The 20,867-nt window shown below is 36.8% G+C and overlaps 1 protein-coding gene across 1 annotated transcript; it reads right to left on the bottom strand.

Annotated features, from left to right (window-relative positions):
* Positions 1-2,675: 2,675 nt before the first annotated feature.
* LOC107809465 (protein EARLY FLOWERING 3) lies at positions 2,676-18,584 on the bottom strand. Its single transcript, XM_075240677.1, is given in 4 exon segments — positions 2,676-3,830; positions 3,937-4,010; positions 8,940-9,712; positions 18,196-18,584. Coding segments are annotated over 4 exon segments (2,040 nt in total). The 5' UTR covers positions 18,388-18,584; the 3' UTR covers positions 2,676-2,829.
* Between the last annotated feature and the right edge of the window lie 2,283 nt (positions 18,585-20,867).

The following is a 20,867-nucleotide window of genomic DNA, read 5'->3' as shown; positions in this document are numbered from 1 at the left end:
TATTAAAGACTTGTGATCATGCACTAACTAAAAAAAACTACTGTCGTTATAACTGCACTTTGCATGTATGAATTAATTAAACAATTCTTCAATGTTCATTTCTTCACAATATTACAAAACCAATAACACATAAAATAAGATTTTTGTTAATGTATAAAAACAGTAAAGAATTGGAAGAGAGACAGGCATACCTAGAAATTAAAGAAGAATATCTGAGAGAAACAAATGCAGAGGGCTCTGTTGAGTAATGGTGGGATGTAACTGAAGAAGAAAAAACAATGTCGTCCCACTTGAGCTTCTTTGAAAGAAATAACAGACAACAAATAAAAGCTTTAGAATACACTTCTTCTCAGAAAAATAAAGCTTTCTGTAGAAGAATGCCTAAATAATAGTGCAAAGTAAGCAAATATAGAAAGCAAATTCCTAGAAAGAAGAACATTCAAGAAGTAGCAGTACTCATGGGAGATTAAAGATCTTCATTCATATTCAAAACTATTGATATCATACACTAATTGTAACAAAAAACTTAGCTTATAACTGTTATGTACGAATTAATCAAAAATTTCAGAAATTTTCATTCTTAGCAGAAATCCAAAAACCAAGACCAAAAACCAAGAAATAAGATCATCTTTCATATTCAAGACTAGTGATACCATGCACTAATTGTAACTATAAAAAAACTAGCTGTAACTATACTTTGCATGTATGAATTAATCAAAATATTCAGAAATGTTCATTCTTTGCAAGAAATAATCCAGATTACAAAACCAAAAACACATGAAACAAGATCATCTTTCATATTCAAGACTAGTGATATCATACACTAACTGTAACTAAAAAAAAACTAGTTATAATTAATGCTTTTCATGCGTGAATTAAACAAAAAAGTCCTGAAATTTTCATTCCGAAACAAGAAATCCAGATTAAAAAACCAAAAACCCAGAAATAAGACTTCTGTTAAATGCAAGCAAAAAACAGAAATTATAGGTAAAGAATTGGAAGAGAGATAGGCATACCTAAGAATGATTGAGAGAAACAAATGGAGAGTAATGGCAGAATGCACTGAAGAAAATAGAAAATCTTAGTCCCACTTGAGCTTCTCTTCGAGTCCAGCGGAGTTAAGCGGTTAGTTAGTTATAATAGAAATGGACCGCGCGGGAAAGATTCTTTTTTCTGTTTCCGTGGGTTTAATTCTTACAAAGTGATTAAAAATACTTTACTGCACTATGCATGTAGCTTAAATATTGATTATAACATGTTATATTTATTTTTATTTTCTAGGTTATTAATTTACACTTGCTATAATCACTTCATCAGTAATCAGTTATTAAAAATTACTATTATTTATTACACTGCCATTATATTAAATTCAAATCCATCAGTTCACAAAAAATATATTGGCAATGTGAAAAGAGGATAAATAACATATTATAACTAGTTTATAACATAGAATTTTCTACGCAATATATAGTTCATTATGTTTAGTAATTTTTTGACTAACATGTACCAACATTCAGGTTCTTATGCGTGAAACACAATTAAATTCCTTTGGAACATTTGGTTAACCAGAAATGAAAATCAATTTAGAAATTTAAAAAAAAAAAAAAAAAAACAATGTTTCAGTTAGCAGTGTTATTAATCGCACAATGGAATTATAGTATACTTTTTCAAGGGACGTATTTTGTAAATGGGTACAGGCAGGTAAATATTTTCGCCTGGGTAATCATGAAAAAACTCCTTATCTAACGATTCATCAGATATTGAAGAGCTGGACATATCATCAGTTCTCACTTGGAAAATTCATGAAGTTGGGTTCTTAGATTTGTAAGCAAGTCAAGACATCCAATTTTTGCAAATACAAGAGCAAGGTCCATTGTATGATAATGTCGAATATGCCATAATTTTTTGGAGTATTATTAGAATGTATTCAGCTCCTTCAGAAGCAATTTTTCTTTTCAATTCGACTATTTTTATTTTTATTACACGATGCTCAGAGCTAGCGGTTGGATAAATCAAAGTACTATTTCCTTGAAGTTACTTGGAAAAACCAAACCATCGACAATGGGCTAGGGGCAATATCATGTTCGCACCACCTGATGTGGCTTTTCAAATTGGCCCTTAAGTTGACGAAAGGATTCAGCAGATTTGTTTACTTCCGACTTGTATTGCTTGAATCCTCCAAAAATGTCTCTACAACTCTTGTCAAATCCTCAAAAAATTCAGAAATATTGATTGAATCCTCCAAAAATACCATAGTACAAGGACGACAACATATTCAGAATATCTGACACAGGTGTTGCGAGACATTTGAGAGACCGCAGCATAAGCTTCAACAGCATTCGACACTCTGATAAACTGATACCAATAAAATCACGACCAACTCCCACAGTGGCGCAAACCATTGAACTCTTCAAGTATATGGAGGAAAACGATCTTTAGATGGCCTACTCTACGAGCAAGTAAGAGCTCCACAAATCTGGGGAGTCGAGTATAAGCTTAAATCAAATATTAAGAGAGGAAAAGCCTACCCTTGACTAAATACATCTGAAAGGAATACCACCTCAACGTATGTGAACAAATAACGACGAACTATAACACATATGAGCACTTAACAAAGATGCTCACTTTCAGTATACAACACCAGGAAGAAAAAACATTTGCCAGTATAATTATAAGGTAATTTTCAGGTATATTATCTCCAAAATGGCTCACTTACCAAATCAAAATCCAATTACAACATTGCTATCGAAAAAGGTTACAATAAATCAACCAAAATCACACCATTTTTGGATGTGCAAATGGTCACATAAACAACTAAGTAACTACTGCCTATAGATGAGTAAAACCAGAGATAAACTGTTTTCTCTCTTGTTGTATAGACTGGAAAATACGAGCAGCAGACTCTGTAGCAGACCTTGCATTACGAGGTACAACTTTGATGACTCCGACAGGATGACTAGGAACATGAGGTTGGGGGCTGCTATCAGGGTTGCCAATAGCTGGAGAAGTTGGGAACAGAGGAAGCACATTTCTTCCCTCCGTGGCATTATCCATGACTACTCTGTGAGCTCTGCTACTTGGACTGCTTGCAGTGCTGGCCAGTATCTCAGCATCTCTAGAGGCACAAGACTTCACATCTGGCACAGTGCCATTCTTATTTCTTGGCACATCACTTGAGTTCTGATGTTGAACACAAAAATTAGCCCCTCCTCCGGATAACTGATTTTGTAAACCTTGAGCAGCAAACTGGTTTGATTGATCGACAGCTGAAGATGAGATTGCTGGGTTTATAACTGGCATGTCATTCGGAGGAAAGTAGGCATGACCAGCCGGAGGTGCAAAAGGTATTCCGACCCCTTGATAGTGATGACGAGAAGCAGGAACTCCACAAGCTGGCGCTGAAAGATTTCCCACCGTTGGAGTCAATCCTGGAGGCCCATAACCTCCACAAACTGAACTCATGACTCCAGGTCCAGGATATAGCTTCTATACGAGTCCTTCAGGACACATAACTGGCATCAACCATTGGTGCCCCGATGGTTGGTTGAAGCACCAAGGAATCATACTGGAGTCATTTGTTATTGCGTGTCCTGAAAAAGGACTCTAGCTAGAAGGCTGGTTACTGCTCTGCATCAAAGAAAAGGAAGCCTTTCCTACCGTGTTTTCAGCAGAACATTCCATCCTACCGTTAGGCTTCTCAGAATCCTTCCTTTCCTTCGAAACATTGTCACTATCTCTGACAATATACTTCAACGGAAGTCTTTCAGCAGACGAATTCTTTACAGGTTTGCCTAAATAAGCACTATCTTCCAGCATGCTTCGTGAACCAGCTAGAGTCTCTGGACCTATTATAGTAAAAGGTACAAAAGCCTCAGAATTACTTAATGCTACAGGAAAATAGTAAATGTAAATTGCATTTCTGATACTACGAAAAACCTAGCCTCTAAAATTGCCTCACCTTTATTAGCCGATGCAACTCAAAAACTTGAACTGCAAAAACTCTTTGCTGGCTGTTCCAAGACAATAGGGACAACGTCAAGCAAACAAATAACAAATAGAAAGAAGTTAGTCCTTTTAAGTGCATCAAGGAAATTTTTTTTATTAAAAGTAAGAAGAATAAGACTAGTGCATAGTTGAAAACAACTTTAAAAAGAAAGAACCACCAAGTCAATCTACAGACATCAATAGATACTGATTAAAGAAGGGGGGAATGAATATCCACACCCATCTATAAACTAGTCAGTTCCCCAAGATGCTCGAACAAAAGAGAACCTAAAACAGAAATAGAAAACCAACCGGCTGATCAAAGGCTGTAGAGCTTTTAAAGACAAGGCCATATTTAAAGGACTACTAGGCAAGGGCCTTCACCAGGACTTGCATGTCGAAAAACTTGGGCCTCTCTCTTTTTCTTTTTCATTGTTGTGCTGGCGGTGGATTTGGGACACACACAACATGCACCGTTTTCTCTTCTACCAAATGAAAATCAAAAGATTCAAGGCTGTCAACAGGATGACCTTTCCTACGGCACAAATATACTTTGGAGTTAACTTCCTTCATAGCATAACCATTTTTATGTAATTCTGAGATACACGTTGAAATCTGAGCTTCAGAAGTAAGGAAATGGAATCAGTATGCTAGCCACCAGAACTTTGCCCCCCACCATCCCAGGCAAGGAAAAATGAAAAAAAAAACTCAATGAAATACTACCTCCGGACTCCGGTACACTTTAAAACTCTTTTAAGCCCAAAAAAATGATCCAAAATAACGGTCATTTTAAAAAACCAAGAAGGCATTAATTTTTTTCCTTCCAAATTTACCCTTGCTCTAATTATTAATCTATACAATTTTCTAAAAAGTCTTTCCATGCTTATTTTTAATCTACAAAGAGTCAATTTTCCTATGCTATCAATTAACCAACAACATATTAGTTTCACTGATCTCAATTAAATATTTTTATCTTCTGTCATCTTCTATCATAAAATATATTTTGAAAGAAACGGAGAGGTGAAAAATCATTTCGATAATTGAAGACTCAAATTAAGAGAGTGAAACCAAATTGAGAGAGTTAATGATTCAATGAATATTGAAACTCGATTGAGAGAGTTGAAGACTCAAATAAAGATAGTTGAAAACTCAAATGAAAAAGTTGGATTAAATTTAGACTTGAATGATTGTGTGTTTAATTTGAACAAGCTGCTTGATGAATGTGAAGAAGCTATTGAGGGAGAAGAATTACATCATATAGTTAGGATCATTGTTAAGAATTTATCTTCCCAACTTTTTTTGATAAGGTATCTTCCCAACTTTATTAAGATAATCATATTACTCATATTTTGTTGGTTGGATCATTTACGGTCCTTTCTACTTTTTTCTTGTTACTTTGGTATTGAAACTAAATGCACGTGGGATTAAGTTAATGTTAGGTTTTAATTTTTTGGCATCTTTGCTTTGAGTGTTATACCAATCATTTTTACAGAGAATAGTATAAGAAGAAGAAACATAGAGATATTTTGATGTTTATTCTACCCGTAAAGTTGAATTAGCTCAACAAAATTTGACACCCACCCTTCCAATGGCAATCCAAGTCAACCAAAAAAATTCTATAATTAGTCTTAATTTCAAAACCAACATATCAGAATCAATAAAACTAGATGTTTGACCATTCAAAAAAAGCAATTAAAATTACACTATCAATTTCTTTTTTAAAAATGAAACACTAAGTGATCACATCCACACCATCATTGCCGAAATTATGAACAAATTTAGACTAAATAATTTAGGATCATATTTTGTTTGAGTAGGAAGCTAGCCTTTTCTTTCTCATATTTCTTTATTAAGATGTGGAATATTGTACTTATCAAAACTTTTTGTTGGCATGATTTTTATCATGCATGATTGGAACATCAAAGTAGGAAAATCTTCATAACCACAGTAACAAGCTCATCAACAATTTTAGGTCTCATTATGTTATAAGGATTGAATAGCTTTAAAAAATCCAAGGTCTAAAATATTCAAATCTATAAAATTTGGTGGTTGATACATTAAGCAAATATCAAACCTATCTTGCTTTGCTACTAGGCAAAATTTTCTTCATCGTCACGATAAATGTGTGTTCTTATATTATTTTACTAATGAATAATCTTCTTTAGGCAATTTTCCCTCGAGAGCAGGAATTACTTTTTCATAAGTATGATCAATGTATTTGATTATTGCTATTAGTTTTGTCTAGAGTACCTACAATTCTATTGGCATACTGGTACTTTTAGCTCATCCTTGTATGATAAATGGGAACATACCAATTTTTTGAGAGAAAAGTTCATTTCCTTGTGCATGAAACACCGAACGAACTACAATAACTTAAAGCATGATATTCGTATGGCATTTCTTAGAAGGCAACTCTTGATCTCATCACTTGAAGTCACATATTTGATGCGCTTCTTCCCTACTAGAGCTAGACCAACCTCCTTTTCTATGTCTTAAGTGTTGTGTGAGGTCAAGCTAAGAGATCACGAACTGTCTCCTAAAAAAAGGCCATAATAATAGCATGTTTTACGCTGTTGTAGCTCATCAAGGGTTTGATGCACAAAAAATGAATTCTACTCTAAAAAAAATAGTGTATTCTCATTTGTCACACAAGAATAAGCTGAAAGCGCCAGTAGAGCTAGTTGCAGGCACACGGGATATAATACCGAGCTATAATACCAATCACTTCATACCAAAGATATTATAAAGTCATACTAAATTGAAAAAAGATATTCCTGCTATCAAGGAAAACTGCCTGAGTGAATACTATAGTTATCCAACATTCATTCAGCAACATAATGCAAGAATGCACATTTATCATTATGATGAGTAATAATGTTGTGTAGCAATGCAACATGGATTTGATATTCATTTAATGTGTCAAATACCAAATTCTACGAATTTGAATCTTTTAAAACTTGAGTTTTCTAGAACTATTTAATTCTTACAACATACTAAGACACCTAACATTGCTGATGAGCTTGTTACTGCTATTATGAAGTCACATGAAGATTTTTCAACATTGAAGTCTTTAAATATCTTTCTAACATTACAATCATGCATGATAAAAATCATGCGAACGAAAGGTTCTCATAAGTACAATATTCAAAATCTTAGAAAAACAATGTTAGACAGGAAATGCCAAGCATCTTGCTCAACTGAAATGTGATCCTAAATTGATACAAGTTCTCAGTTATTTAGGTTAAATAATGTTCCTAGTTTATGCAATAGTGATTCTGATGTGGTCACTTAGTATTGTTTTGCCATTATAAATTTTGATATTGTAATTTTAGTTTTTAATTGCTTTTCTTAAATTACCAAACGTCAAGTTTAATTGACTCTGATAAATTGGCTCTAAAATTTTGGTGTGAATTTAGAATTTTTTTAACTCGGCTAGATTGCCATTGAAAGAGCGGTCATTAGATGTCAAATTTGGTTATCTTAACCTTACGAGTAGAGTGAGCAAATGATGATCATTATAATGCCCCTTTTCTGTCATAATGCTACTCTATGTATCTTTATCTTTTTCTATACTTCACGTTGTCAATATGGACGATATAACACTTAAATAAAAAAAAAGGTAAAAGATAGAAAACCCGACAATAATTTAGTCACCATGTTAGCATCCACATCCCTTTAGTTTCAATGCCAAAGTAATAAGAAAGAAAGGACCATAGATGACCTCAAGCAAAAGAATGTTAATTATATGATTATCTTAATAAAAGTTGGGAAGATAGAATATTAACACAATCTTAACTATTTTATGTAATTCTTTTTCCTCAAAAGCTTATTCTCCTTACATTTAAGTCCAAAATCCACCTTTTTTGTTTGCATCTTCAACTATCTCTATCTAACCCTTACATTCTTTGAGCCTTGAGCTCTCAATTGAGTTTTCGACTTTGTTGTTCATTGAATCATCAACTCTCTCAATTGAGTCTTCACCTACAATATTCATCAGTCTTGAACTCTCTCAATTTGAGTCTTCAACTATCTATTGATTTCTCACTGCTCTATTGTTTTTCAAAGAAAAAAGACAGTTTGGTGCACTAAGCTTCCGCTATGTGCGGGGTTTGGGGAAGAGCCGGACCACAAGGGTCTATTGTACTCAGCCTCACCCTGCATTTTTACAAGAGGCTATGCTTTCTTGGTTTCTTAAAATGACACTTATTTTGGACCAAATTTTTGGCTAAATATATTAAAAACAGACAGGAGGTAATAGTACTCAAAAGGGCCATTGTTCCATCCAAAGGTGCCTAAACCAATTGAGAGCTTTTAGACTCCACCCAATTGTTGCACCGACCCCTCAATTTAAATTGTTAAAGACTCGGGAAGACACAAAATGAAACCAATAGATATCCTACTACAAGGTGAAAAAGCTCAAATTGAACAGAGACCAATAGCATTAAAAAAGCAAAAGATAAAGTAAACTACAAAAATTAGAAACTAAACTATAATGAGGAAAGTTTCTTATCATGCACATACCTCCATTAATTCAAATAGCAAAGCTCACAATCACCTAAATTAAACATGCCACTTGAATTGCACCCAGTGGCACGGAGAGACTATCAAGATGCATTATCTGATGCATTATCTGACAAGGTTCCTCTTATAAAACAAACTGCAGTTGAAATGTAAAATTTAAGTAGAATTTAACTAGGAACAGATGTCTAACAAATGATAAATATCCTTTGGAATCATTCTGAATAGCAAGTGACATAAGTAATAAAGTAGACCTAAATATTTCAAGAGAACATGCCATATGTTTAGAGAACACATAATGTTGTTACCACATGCAAGAATGTTTCAGTAGAACTACGAAAAAGATGGCAGAACTCATGTTTCACATGACATAAAATTCAAATGGCAAGCTCAAACATTTATCATTCACCAAGCCAACACCAACCAGTTGAACTTACTTGGAAATAGCTCTTCTTGCATTCCAGAAATGTTTTTGCCCTATTATTCCAACAACATCATCAGGAGATATGTACATTCCAGATATAGATTCCACCATGGAAGTCTCTGATAAGTTGGCACCCTGGTCCACATTTCTTGTTTCTAATAATTCAGATGCATTGCCTTCCTTTAATTCTGTATCATTAATATGATTATTATTAGGAATTATCTGCTCTTCTGATGCAGCATCCTTCAGAGGGAGAGAAGAATCACCATTATCAACAAGCCTAACAGGTTCAGATAGTATGGTGCCACCAACTTGAGAATCAACTCCGCTTTCCAGTCTTAGAAGATGAGACGTACAAAATATGCCAAAAGTATTATCAGGGTCATCTCTGGATTCATAATGCAATAGTACATTAGCTTGCTTCAGAACACCATCTGGCTTATCCATGGACGGAATTGAGGTAGAGTTTGCAGAATGCTCTCTGCTTATGGCAGGCTGTTTGGAGTTCTCTTTGTTCAAATCTTTTTCATAATGCGCTGACATTACAGCAGTGGGGGCAGAGAGATTTTGACCATCCGGAGTACTATAACACCTTCCATTTCCTCGACCCACCTTGGAGTTAATAAAAATGGGAACTCTAAAGTCATCCTCTCCTGTATTCTTATTAGAATCGACTAGAAGCAACGGAGTTTTTGAATTTGAATTGCAGGAATGTGGCTTATCAGCAGGATGTCTTGATGGAGGAAGTTGTGCTGAGAAAAATACATCTCTTTCACGTCCATTTGCCTAGACAATTTAATTGCTTAAGTCGGTCAGGTCACAAATTTAAACATCCACAAGAGTTATGATCGCCATTCACCCAAGCACAATTAATATAAATTAAATCCGGAATGAGACAGTTAACATCATGAAACCTCTAAACTGCCCAATGGGAATACCAGCTTACAATTAATACCACAGTTTGATGCCGTTAGTATGTGAGCCTGGTATTGGAATGGAGGTAGAGTACGATGATTCCGGTGTATAAGAACAAGGGAGATATCCAAAATTGTAACAACTATAGGGGTATCAAGCTGCTGAGCCACACTATGAAAGTCGGTGAGAGAGTGGTGGAAGTGATAAGGGTGAGGAAGAGTGTGTCTATTTCCGAAAACCAGTTCAGATTCATGCCGGGACGTTCGACTACGGAAGCAATTCACCTTATAAGGAGTATGGTGGAGCAGTATAGGGAGAGGAAGAGAGACTTATATATGGTGTTCGTTAATCTAGAGAAAGCATACAACAAAGTCCCGAGGGAAATCTTATGGAGGTGTTTGGAGGCTAGGGGTGTTACGTGACTTACACTAGGGTGACTAAGAACATGTATGATGGAGCCAAGACACGAGTGAGGACCGTGGGTTGGGGTTGGGGGGGGGGGGGTTTCGGACCACTTTACAGTTGTGATGGGGTTGCAGCAGGGTTCTTATTTGCCTTGGCATTGGACACGCCGACGAGCCACATTCAAGGGGAGGTGCCTTGGTGTATGTTATTTGCGGATGATATTGTTTTGATTGACGAGACACGAGGCAGAGTTAATGTGCGTGTTAGCGGAAACGTAAAAGAAAGAACACAAGATTTAACGTGGTTCGGATCAAAATAATCCTACGTCCACCAGAGAACAATTGCCCTTTTAATATTAACAAAGGAAGGGGAGATTTCCCAATTACACTTAAGAGAATTTCTCTCTTAACTCTCTACTCACTACAATGTATTGTATTATTTTGGGATGATTTCTACAAGTGAAGGAGTGCATCTATTTATAGAGGTAAAGACCTCCTCTTGATGTCATTGGTGACATCAAACTACCTCCTCTTGATGTCATGGGTGACATCAAAGGAGGAAGTTTCCTCCTAGCATCCACACCAACTCTTTCCACCAATTCTTCCAATTGGCATGTCATTGTTGACTAAACATAAACCAACATTTTCAGCATGCCATTATTAACTAAACATAAACCAACATTTTCAATCTCCACCTTGGTTTGCGTTTCGAGCGTGTGAACAACTCTGGCCAAAACTTCTAAGCTTACCGGGCAACCCCGTTGTAAGAAACAAGAAGAATCAAACCATTGTTGAACATACCACCTCCACCTAGCAACTGTTCTCTTCGGAGTTGCATCAGTTGATGCACACCCCCGCCAAGTCCTTACAGTGTGCAAACTTAGCGAGCGGGACTATCTTGGTCAACATGTCTGCAGCATTATCGTCTGTGATAACCTTCACGACCTTGATAGTTCCCTCATCAATAACATCTCGAATAAAATGAAATCTGACATCAATGTGTTTAGTGCGCTCATGAAATCTCTGATTTTTCATTAGATGAATAGCACTCTGACTATCACATCTAAGAGTTGATTCCAGCTGAACCAAACTCAATTCCGCTACTAAACTTTTCAACCAGATAGCTTCTTTTACCGCCTCCGCTGCTGCCATGTATTCTGCTTCTGTCGTAGACAAAGCGACAATCGACTGCAAAGTCGACTTCCAACTGACGGCACTGCCAACAAGGGTAAAGATGTATCCAGTTGTGGACCTTCTTCTGTCAAGATCTCCTGCATAGTCAGAATCCACATAACCGAGAATTGAAATACCTGTACCACTTTTTCGAAAGGTAAGACCAACACCAGAAGCTCCTTTGAGATATCTCAATATCCACTTGACAGCTTCCCAATGCCTCTTTCCTGGGTTGGACATGTATCTACTTACCACACTTACAGATTGAGCAATATCTGGACGTGTGCATACCATAGCATACATAATACTACCAACTGCACTGGCATAAGGAATCTTTGACATATGCTCCACCTCATCCTCGGACTGAGGCATTTGTGACTCTGAAAGTTTAAAATGAGGAGCTAATGGTGTACTTACAGGCTTGCACGTTTGCATATTGAATCTCTCGAGAACCCTTTCAATATACCTCTTCTGAGAAAGATGTACAACATCGTCTTCTCTTGAAATCTCCATACCAAGGATTTTCTTTGCAGCTCCTAAATCCTTCATGTCAAATTCCTTACTCAATAGTTTCTTCAAAGCATTTATCTCTGTAATGTTGTTAGCAGCAATAAGCATATCATCAACATACAACAGTAAATAAATCATTGAGTTACCAGACATCTTCTTGTGATACACACAACTATCAAATGCACTCCTTGAGAATTCATGTGTAGTCATGAATGCATCAAACCTCTTGTACCACTGTCTAGGGGATTGCTTCAAACCATACAAAGACTTCTTTAGTTGGCATACGTGATCTTCTTTTCCCTCAGCTAGGAAACCTTCAGGTTGATTCATATAGATTGTCTCTTCTAGATCACCGTGTAAGAAAGCAGTTTTGACATCAAGCTGTTGAAGCTCCAAGTCAAATTGTGCAACCAATGCTAGTAGCACGCGAATTGAGCTATGCTTCACGACCGGAGAGAAAATCTCATTATAGTCAATTCCCTCCTTTTGGCTGAAACCTTTTGCAACCAATCTCGCCTTGAACCTAGCATCTTCCACTTCAGGAATTCCCTCTTTCTTTCGGTAGACCCACTTGCATCCAACTGTCCTCTTCCCCTTTTGTCTTTTCACTAAGACCCATGTCTGATTCTTGTGAAGAGACTCCATCTCTTCAGTCATGGCTAACCGCCATTGTGCGGCATCCTTGCAAGAAGTTGCTTCAATATACGAGGAGGGCTCCAGATCTTTAATCTCTTCTTGTGCAGCTACGAACGCATATGCAATCAAGTTTGCTTGATTTATAAGGCGTTCCGGTTCTCGTGTCTGCCTCTTCTCCCTCCCCTTCGCAATTGTGTATGGTTCATTGACAGCAAGTTCTTCAACGCCTACATCTTCTGACTCATCTTTAACCTGAGTCTCTTGATCCTTTTCCTTGGCAAGCTCCACCGGAAGCTCCACCTGCTCGTTGTTCTTGTTTCCTGAAAACTCCATGGAAACTTTACGGGGATCAAGTATAGAGGATTCATCGAAGGTGACATCTCTACTAACTATAAATTTGAGTAAAGACAAACACCAAAGTTTGTACCCTTTTACTCCATCCACATACCCTACGAATATGGCCTTCTTAGCCCTTGGTTCAAGCTTTCCTTCATTAACGTGATAATAAGCTGGACACCCAAATACTCGTAAGTATGAATAGTTAGAGGGTTCACCTGACCATACCTCATTCGGAGTCTTAAAGTCAATTGCCGATGCTGGAGATCGATTGACAATATGAGCAGCAGTGTGAACTGCTTCAGCCCAAAATACTTTGGACATTTTGGCTTGTAGGAGCATACAACGAGCCTTTTCAAGAAGAGTTCTGTTCATTCTCTCGGCAACTCCATTCTGCTGTGGGGTATGCCTGACAGTCCTATGTCTTGAGATCCCATGAACCTTGCAGAATTCATTAAACTCTTCATTGCAAAACTCCAAGCCATTGTCTGTGCGAAGATACTTGATTTTCCGCTCCATTTGATTTTTAACCAAAATCTTCCACTCTTTACATGCTTCAAAAGCATCACTTTTTGCCTTCAAAAAATACACCCAAACCTTTCGTGAGAAATCATCAATAAAAATGAGAAGATACCTCTTTCCGCCCTTCGATGGAAGTTTAGAAGGACCCCATAAATCTGAATGGATGTAGTCTAGCACTCCTCTTGTCTTGTGTTTGCCAGTGCTGAAGCTGACCTTCTTCTGCTTCCCTAGAACGCAGTGCTCACAGAAGTCAAGCGTGCTGATCTTCTCACCTTCCAAAAGTTTACGATTGCTCAACATCTCCAGTCCACGTGCGCTCATATGACCCAGTCTCATGTGCCATAGTCTTGCCTTGTCATCATTAGATAACTGCACTGTAGATGCATTTGCAGAGCCAACAATGGTGCTTCCGGCCAATGTGTAAAGGCCGTTCTCCAGCTTTCCTTTCAGCATGACTAAAGAACCTTTAGTCACCTTCATAGTTCCTGCTTCGCTCATGTACCTGTAGCCTTGTTCATCCAGAGTACCCAAGGAGATCAAATTCTTCTTCAGATCAGGAACATGACGGACTTGTGTAATAGTCCTCACGATTCCATCATGGCAGCGAACCCGAACTGAGCCAATGCCAACTATTGCACAAGTTGCATTATTGCCCATTACTACGGTTCCTCCACTTTTCTCGTAGCTGCTAAACCAGTCTTTTCGGAACGTCATATGCAGAGTACAAGCAGAGTCTAACACCCATTTGTTTTCATAACTACTATTATTATTACACGATGTTGTTAGTACATAATCATTATCAAAATTATGTACCTGTTCAACTGTAGATGCACTCGCCTTTTCCTTGGACTTTGACATTGGGCAATCTCGTTCAAAGTGCCCCTTCTTGCCACAACCCCAACACTCTGTATTCTTCTTGTTCACACGAGACTTTGATCTGTGCTTTGATTTGGTCTTTCCCTGTTGGCTAGTCCGGCCTCTAACAAAGAGGCCACTTGCCTGGTCATCTCTATCTCCTTCAATGTGCCTCCGCACATCACTAGAGTTAAGTGCCTGCCGCACTTGCTCAAGTTTGATAGGCTCCTTGCTATACATAATTGAATTCTCAATATCACGATATCCTGAAGTCAATGAAAATAGCAAAGCACATGCAAGCGTCTCCTCCTCCCTTTTAATTCCTGCAATCTGTAAGTCCATGACAAGTTTATTAAACGCATCTAAATGATCTTGTAACGAAGTACCTGACCCCATCTTAAATGTGTGAAGACGCCGTTGTAACAACATTCTTGTTGTCACTGATCGGTCTTGGTATAGCCCTTCTAGCTTTTCCCACAACTGTTTGGCCGTCTCTTCGGTACCCGTACTCACTTCACAAAGCACGTTAGGTGCAAGGGATAGTTGGATTGCACTCAATGCATCCCCTTCAATCTTCTCCTTGTCGGGAGCTGATATATCCGTAGGATACTTTCCGTCAATAGCATGGATTGAACCTTCCCTCCGCAGTAACGCCATCATCTGGATCTTCCAGATATTGAAGTTGTTGCGTCCATTGAATCTATCAATTTCAAACTTCATGGAACTCATATTTGCTTGTTCTTTCTCCTTGGATCGTTAAAGAATCCTGTCGCTCTGATACCAATTGTTAGCAGAAACGTAAAAGAAAGAACACAAGATTTAACGTGGTTCGGATCAAAATAATCCTACGTACACCAGAGAACAATTGTCCTTTTAATATTAACAAAGGAAGGGGAGATTTCCCAATTACACTTAAGAGAATTTCTCTCTTAACTCTCTACTCACTACAATGTATTGTATTATTTTGGGATGATTTCTACAAGTGAAGGAGTGCATCTATTTATAGAGGCAAAGACCTCCTCTTGATGTCATTGGTGACATCAAACTACCTCCTCTTGATGTCATGGATGACATCAAAGGAGGAAGCTTCCTCCTAGCATCCACACCAACTCTTTCCACCAACTCTTCCAATTGGCATGTCATTGTTGACTAAACATAAACCAACATTTTCAGCATGCCATTGTTAACTAAACATAAACCAACATTTTCAGTGAGATTGGAGGTTTGGAGACCGACCTTGTAGTCCAAAGGTTTCAAGTTGAGTATGACCAAGACTAAGTACTTGAAGTGCAAGTTCAGTAAGGAAACTGAGTAACGCAACTGAGGGTGCGGATGTGGAAGTGAGGCTTAATACACAAGTCATCCATAAGAGAGATGGTAAGTACCTTGGGTCTATTATCCAAGGAAATGAGAGATTGATGAGGATGTTACTCATCGTATTAGAGCGGGGTGGATGAAATAGAGACTCGCATCTGGTGTTTTATGTAAGAAGAATGTGCCACCTAAACTTAAGGGTAAGTTTTACAGAGTGGTTATCAGACCTACCATGTTGTACGGAGCATAGTGTCGACTAGTCAAGAACTCTCATATCCAAAAGATGAAGGTAGCGAAAATGAGGATGTTGAGATGGATGTGCGGATATACCAGGGTTGATAAGATTAGAAATGAAGATATTCGGGGACAAGGTAGGAGTAGTCTCGGTGGAGGACAAGATGCGAGAAGCGAGGCTTAGGTGGTTTGGGCATGTAAAGAGGAGAAGCACAGATGCTCCAGCGAGGAGGTGTGAGAGGTTGGCCTTGGGTGGTCTTAAGAGGGGTAGAGGTAGGCCAAAGAAATACTGGGGGAGAGGTTATTAGGCAGGACTTGGCATTGTTCCAGCTCACTGAGGACATGACCCTTGATAGGAAAGTGTAGAGGTAGTCGAGTATGTGTCTGCCCCATACCGGTAGTAGTAGTAGTTAGTCAGCCTTGTTTTTCGGTTATTGACAGCCTTGGTTACTACATGTTTTCTTATTATATTGTTGTTGATAATGCATGCTCTCTTATTACCCTATTATGGTTACTACTTGTTTCTTATTATCTTGGTGGTTGTATTGCTATTGTTAGTGCTTTCTTTTTCTTTCCTTAAGCCAAGAGTCTATCGGAAACAGCCTTTCTACCCTCAAAGATAGGGATAAGGTCTGCGTACACACTACTCTTCCCAGACCCCACTCGTGGGATTATACTGGGTTTATTATTGTTGTTGTTGTAGTATGTGAGTATGGTATCTTTATATTCAAAAACAATGAGAATAAACAAAGCAAGCAAATGGCAAGCCCATATACTTGATTGGATGAGCTAGTACCTTTAAGCCCCCAGACCCCACTGTGTGGGATTGCACTAAGGTTTGTTGTTGTTGTTGTTGTTGTTGAGCTAGTACCTTTAAGAAAAGGCTAATCACATATATTAGTTCAATAACGTCCTGCTGGAGCATTAAGGTGAGGAACTTAGGAATTTCGATTTAATGCACAGTTGCACACCCATCCCAACCTTTTCCCCGAAAACCAAAAAACAGTCGCTGGAGAAAGGGGTTAACAGAATAATGTGCATATCCAGTGCCTATCTCAATTAATGCTTGCACATTGGCCAATCAAATAGAAGATTTTAAATGCTATCACAAAGTAAAGACAGTTGATTCTGTTATAATTCTGATAGCAATGCACTGCAATTTAACCAAGTCAAAGCAAAAACAAATATTCTACCCTATACCATAAACAGCCAGCTAAGAGTACTTTTTGAGTACAAAGGAAAAAAGTAAGATTTCAAAGAGGAAACAGAAGAATTCATTTATCTTTAAAAGGTCTAATATCTCATGTTCAAATCCAAGTCAGTGTTATCAAAGGCAAAAAGCGCAAAAAAGCTCTAAGATACGTTAGGGCTTTAAGTGCAAAACACAATAAAGTGTGGGATTTCACGAAGAAACGCGCAAATGGAGAAAAATACAAATATGTATGTGTAGTCCAAGACTAATAAATTATAAGTATGAATAACAAATATATGGACAAAGAAATTAAAAAAAAATAACACGACAAAAGAACTATCAATTGTTTATTATCGCCTCTTCAGGATCACACTCATTGGCAAGGAAAAGTATGTCTTAGAGCCTTGATGACAACACTGAAGCGTCCGCTAAGCGAGGCGAAGCGCTCAACATGTTTTGAATCTGGCTTCAGGGTTTACGCGCGCCTTTGACAACACTAATCCAAGTGGCAAAAATACTAGGTGATTGCTTCTTATGTGCCTAAGTTTTGGTGGCATACTAGGTGGACACAAGTCGGTCCGGACACCACCGTCATTAAAAAAAAAGGTCTAATATTTAAAACCAAATGCTACTAATAATAACAGTAAACCATCAGAAACTAGAAAAAGTAAATCTCCAACTCTATTGACAACTTTAAAGAAATATCATAATCTATATATATATATATATAAGAGGGAATAGAAAAGATGACTTGGTACCTATAAATAACCACGTTCAAATCTTTTTCTTCACCATTGCCTCTTCTTTCATATCCACACCTCAGAAATCCAACTGCAAATCCTTGAAAAACTATTTTTCTGATATATTTGGTATTGAGTTGCTTTCGAGTCCTTGCCCCGTTATATTAACAACAATGTAGTATTACGAAATGCATGGGCATGGTAATCAAAACAGAATTGTGTGTTCATTTGGGATTTCAAATAAGGATTCGGTGAGTTTTTTTTTGGGTTCACATAAAATTTTACTATTTGCAACTGACCTATTCATTTTTATCTTTTTCTTTTCCTTGTGTAGTCTCTCCTCTCAATTTATAGAAGATTCGATGGGTGTTAGGAGAAAGAAGCATACTTTTCTAAATAAACTCAGCAAAAAGAGATGATTTTTCACACTTTGTATACCTGCAAATTAGCATTATTGGGATTATGCAAAACCCCATGTTTGAATCTTTGTGAAGGAATACTGAGCTGCTCATAAAGTGCCATCTTGTTCCTTGGAGGTGCTCTTGGACCTCCCTTTTCTGTATCATTAACGTGAAGCCTTGGAAACATAGGCCCCATTAATAAATTCTCTTCACCTTTCCCTCTCTTCATTTCTTGCTCCTAAATATTCCATAAATAAAATAATTATTTAACAGAAGGCCTGTTGTTTAGGCCTATGTTGGGAACAATAAGAACATAGGACAAATTAAAGTGAAAACATAGAAGTGATTCGGGAACTGGGAATTTCTGAAAGGGAAAAATGATGAAACGACTGTGTGAAAAGAGAAGGGGCAAAAGCGCAAAAGGCAGGAACCGGTTTTGGATAGAACAGGAGAGAAACTAGAACGTCGTTCTAAAGAGAGTATTTAATATTAGGATTAAATATTCAGTTGGGACATTGATTAGAAAGTTATCTTCAAATAGAATTGAGCCCGTTTGAATTTGCTTAAAAAAAAGTGATATTTTTTAGTAGAAATAGCTTTGAAGTCCGGTCTCATGGCAGGCCAAACGGACCAACAGAAATGTTTTTCTAAAAAAAAAAAAAGAACAGTTGGCTTAAAAAAAAAAAAAAAAAGAAGAGTTGTTGGCTCTTCAAAAAATAGTTATTTGACCCCCAACTAATTTTTAATCTCAAACTTTTTATTATTACATTTTTTCTTTTTTTCTACTATAAAAAATATCTCCTCATTCTTTTATTTTTCTTATAAATCAACATCAATCTATCAAAATCTCTCTCTAATTTTCTTCAATACTTGCTATAATTATTTACTTTATCAAAAAAAAATAGTGAAAGAATTGTGAGTTTGCTACTACTGCTTACTTTAATAAAAAAAAATAGTCAAAAAATATTAAGGCTGTTAGAATTTGTGAAAATTTTGTGAATTTGGATTTTACAAATCTTTAACAATAATCAATTTCAAATTCAGTAAACTCGTTCCAACTCTTAAGTCTTAATATTATAGTTTTGTTTGTTTTATTTAGTTGTTATTACTTGATTAATTAAGATGTCTTCCTTAAGAAATATTTTTGGGCACGATAAAAGTAAGAATAAGGTAAAATCTAAGACTGGCAAACTAGTGATACTGTTGTTCCTCCTCCCCTGCCCCGGCTCCCTGATCCAAACCCCGTAGTCGTCCTGCACCTGCTATTTTTTATACCGATAATAGTTTATTACTATTATCGACACTGAATTTTGCCATAATAGTGCACTCAGTGATTTTTTAGACCATGAATTAATGAATGTTCTCTACACTAATGATTATACTACTATTAATAAAAAAGATGATGAGGAAATTAATTTGGATGAAACTCAATCGGACGATGGTATACCCACTAGTCATGCTCCTATTGTTGACCCAACTAGCGATAACGTTGTTAATCCTAATGATGACCCAACTGATATTTCTGTTACTACCCTTAATTTTTCTAGACAACCTACAAAACAGACGAATACATCTGTTGCTTGGTCATTTTTTACTCAACTAGTTGAAAAAAGTAAGGCTAAATGTAAAACTTGTTGTCTAGAGTTAGCTTTAAAATATGCACCAATGCGATTGGGGATGGAAAGTTTGGCTAGACACATAGCTAAATATCCTAATGATAACGCCAAATATCTTTGTATGAAAGCTCTAGCCGAGGGGAAAAGTACACCTAGTCCAAGTCGGATTGACCCTAGTGGTATTGGTTCCAATCAATTTCAACCAAAAATTAACATTGTTACCGGTGGTATTTTATATTATGATCCAAGAAAAGATCGGAAATTGACAAAATTAATAACTGTTATGTGCTTACTCTATAGTTTTCCTTCTAACCCTGTGTTTGTGCATTGCACTAGAAAAATTTATAATCCTACTTATAAAGGTTTTCCTTACACAACTGTAAAGAGCGATATTTATAAATATAAGCATGAATATGACTAATATTTGAGCTACTTATTTACTCATACAAATTATCGTATTGCTATTACAACTTATATCAGTAGAAGTAACAACGATTGTGATTGTCTTACTGTTACATGTCATTTGATTGATGAGGATTGGGTAATGCAAAAGCGCATAATTGCTTATAGAATAATTGCTTCACGGCATACATGGCAGTTTATTGCTAGCATAGTTACAGATATTTGTAGATATTTTCGCATTAGTGATAAAATAATATCGGTTTCAATGGATAATGCTACTAATAACACAAATACTATAGACTTGCTTACCACTACGCTAAATCCTGCATTTAGTAACATTTTTCATGTTAGATGTGTTTGTCATATTTACTATTTAATTGTGGGTGATGGCCAGCATGAGAATTTCAAATATTCAAATTGAAAAGGTTAAAATGACTTTTAACTGGCCTATTCATTCTAACTGTATAAGTTGTCACGATCCCATTTTTCCCTTCGTAGGATGTCGTAATGGCACATAATCTCTAAGACTAGGTAGGCCAAACAATCATGCAGAATATAACTGAAATAGCAAATAAACACTTAAATACTCAACATCTATATAATATAAACTTCGCTGCTCTACATATACATTTTTTTCAAAACCTGGTGATATAGAGTCACAAGCTCTACAACGGTATCATAGTCATCCCTA

Source organism: Nicotiana tabacum, chromosome 20 (genome assembly GCF_000715075.1).
Source record: "Nicotiana tabacum cultivar K326 chromosome 20, ASM71507v2, whole genome shotgun sequence".
NCBI lineage: Eukaryota > Viridiplantae > Streptophyta > Magnoliopsida > Solanales > Solanaceae > Nicotiana > Nicotiana tabacum.
Note: the sequence above shows the minus strand (reverse complement) of the source record. Positions and strands in the feature narration are given on the sequence as shown.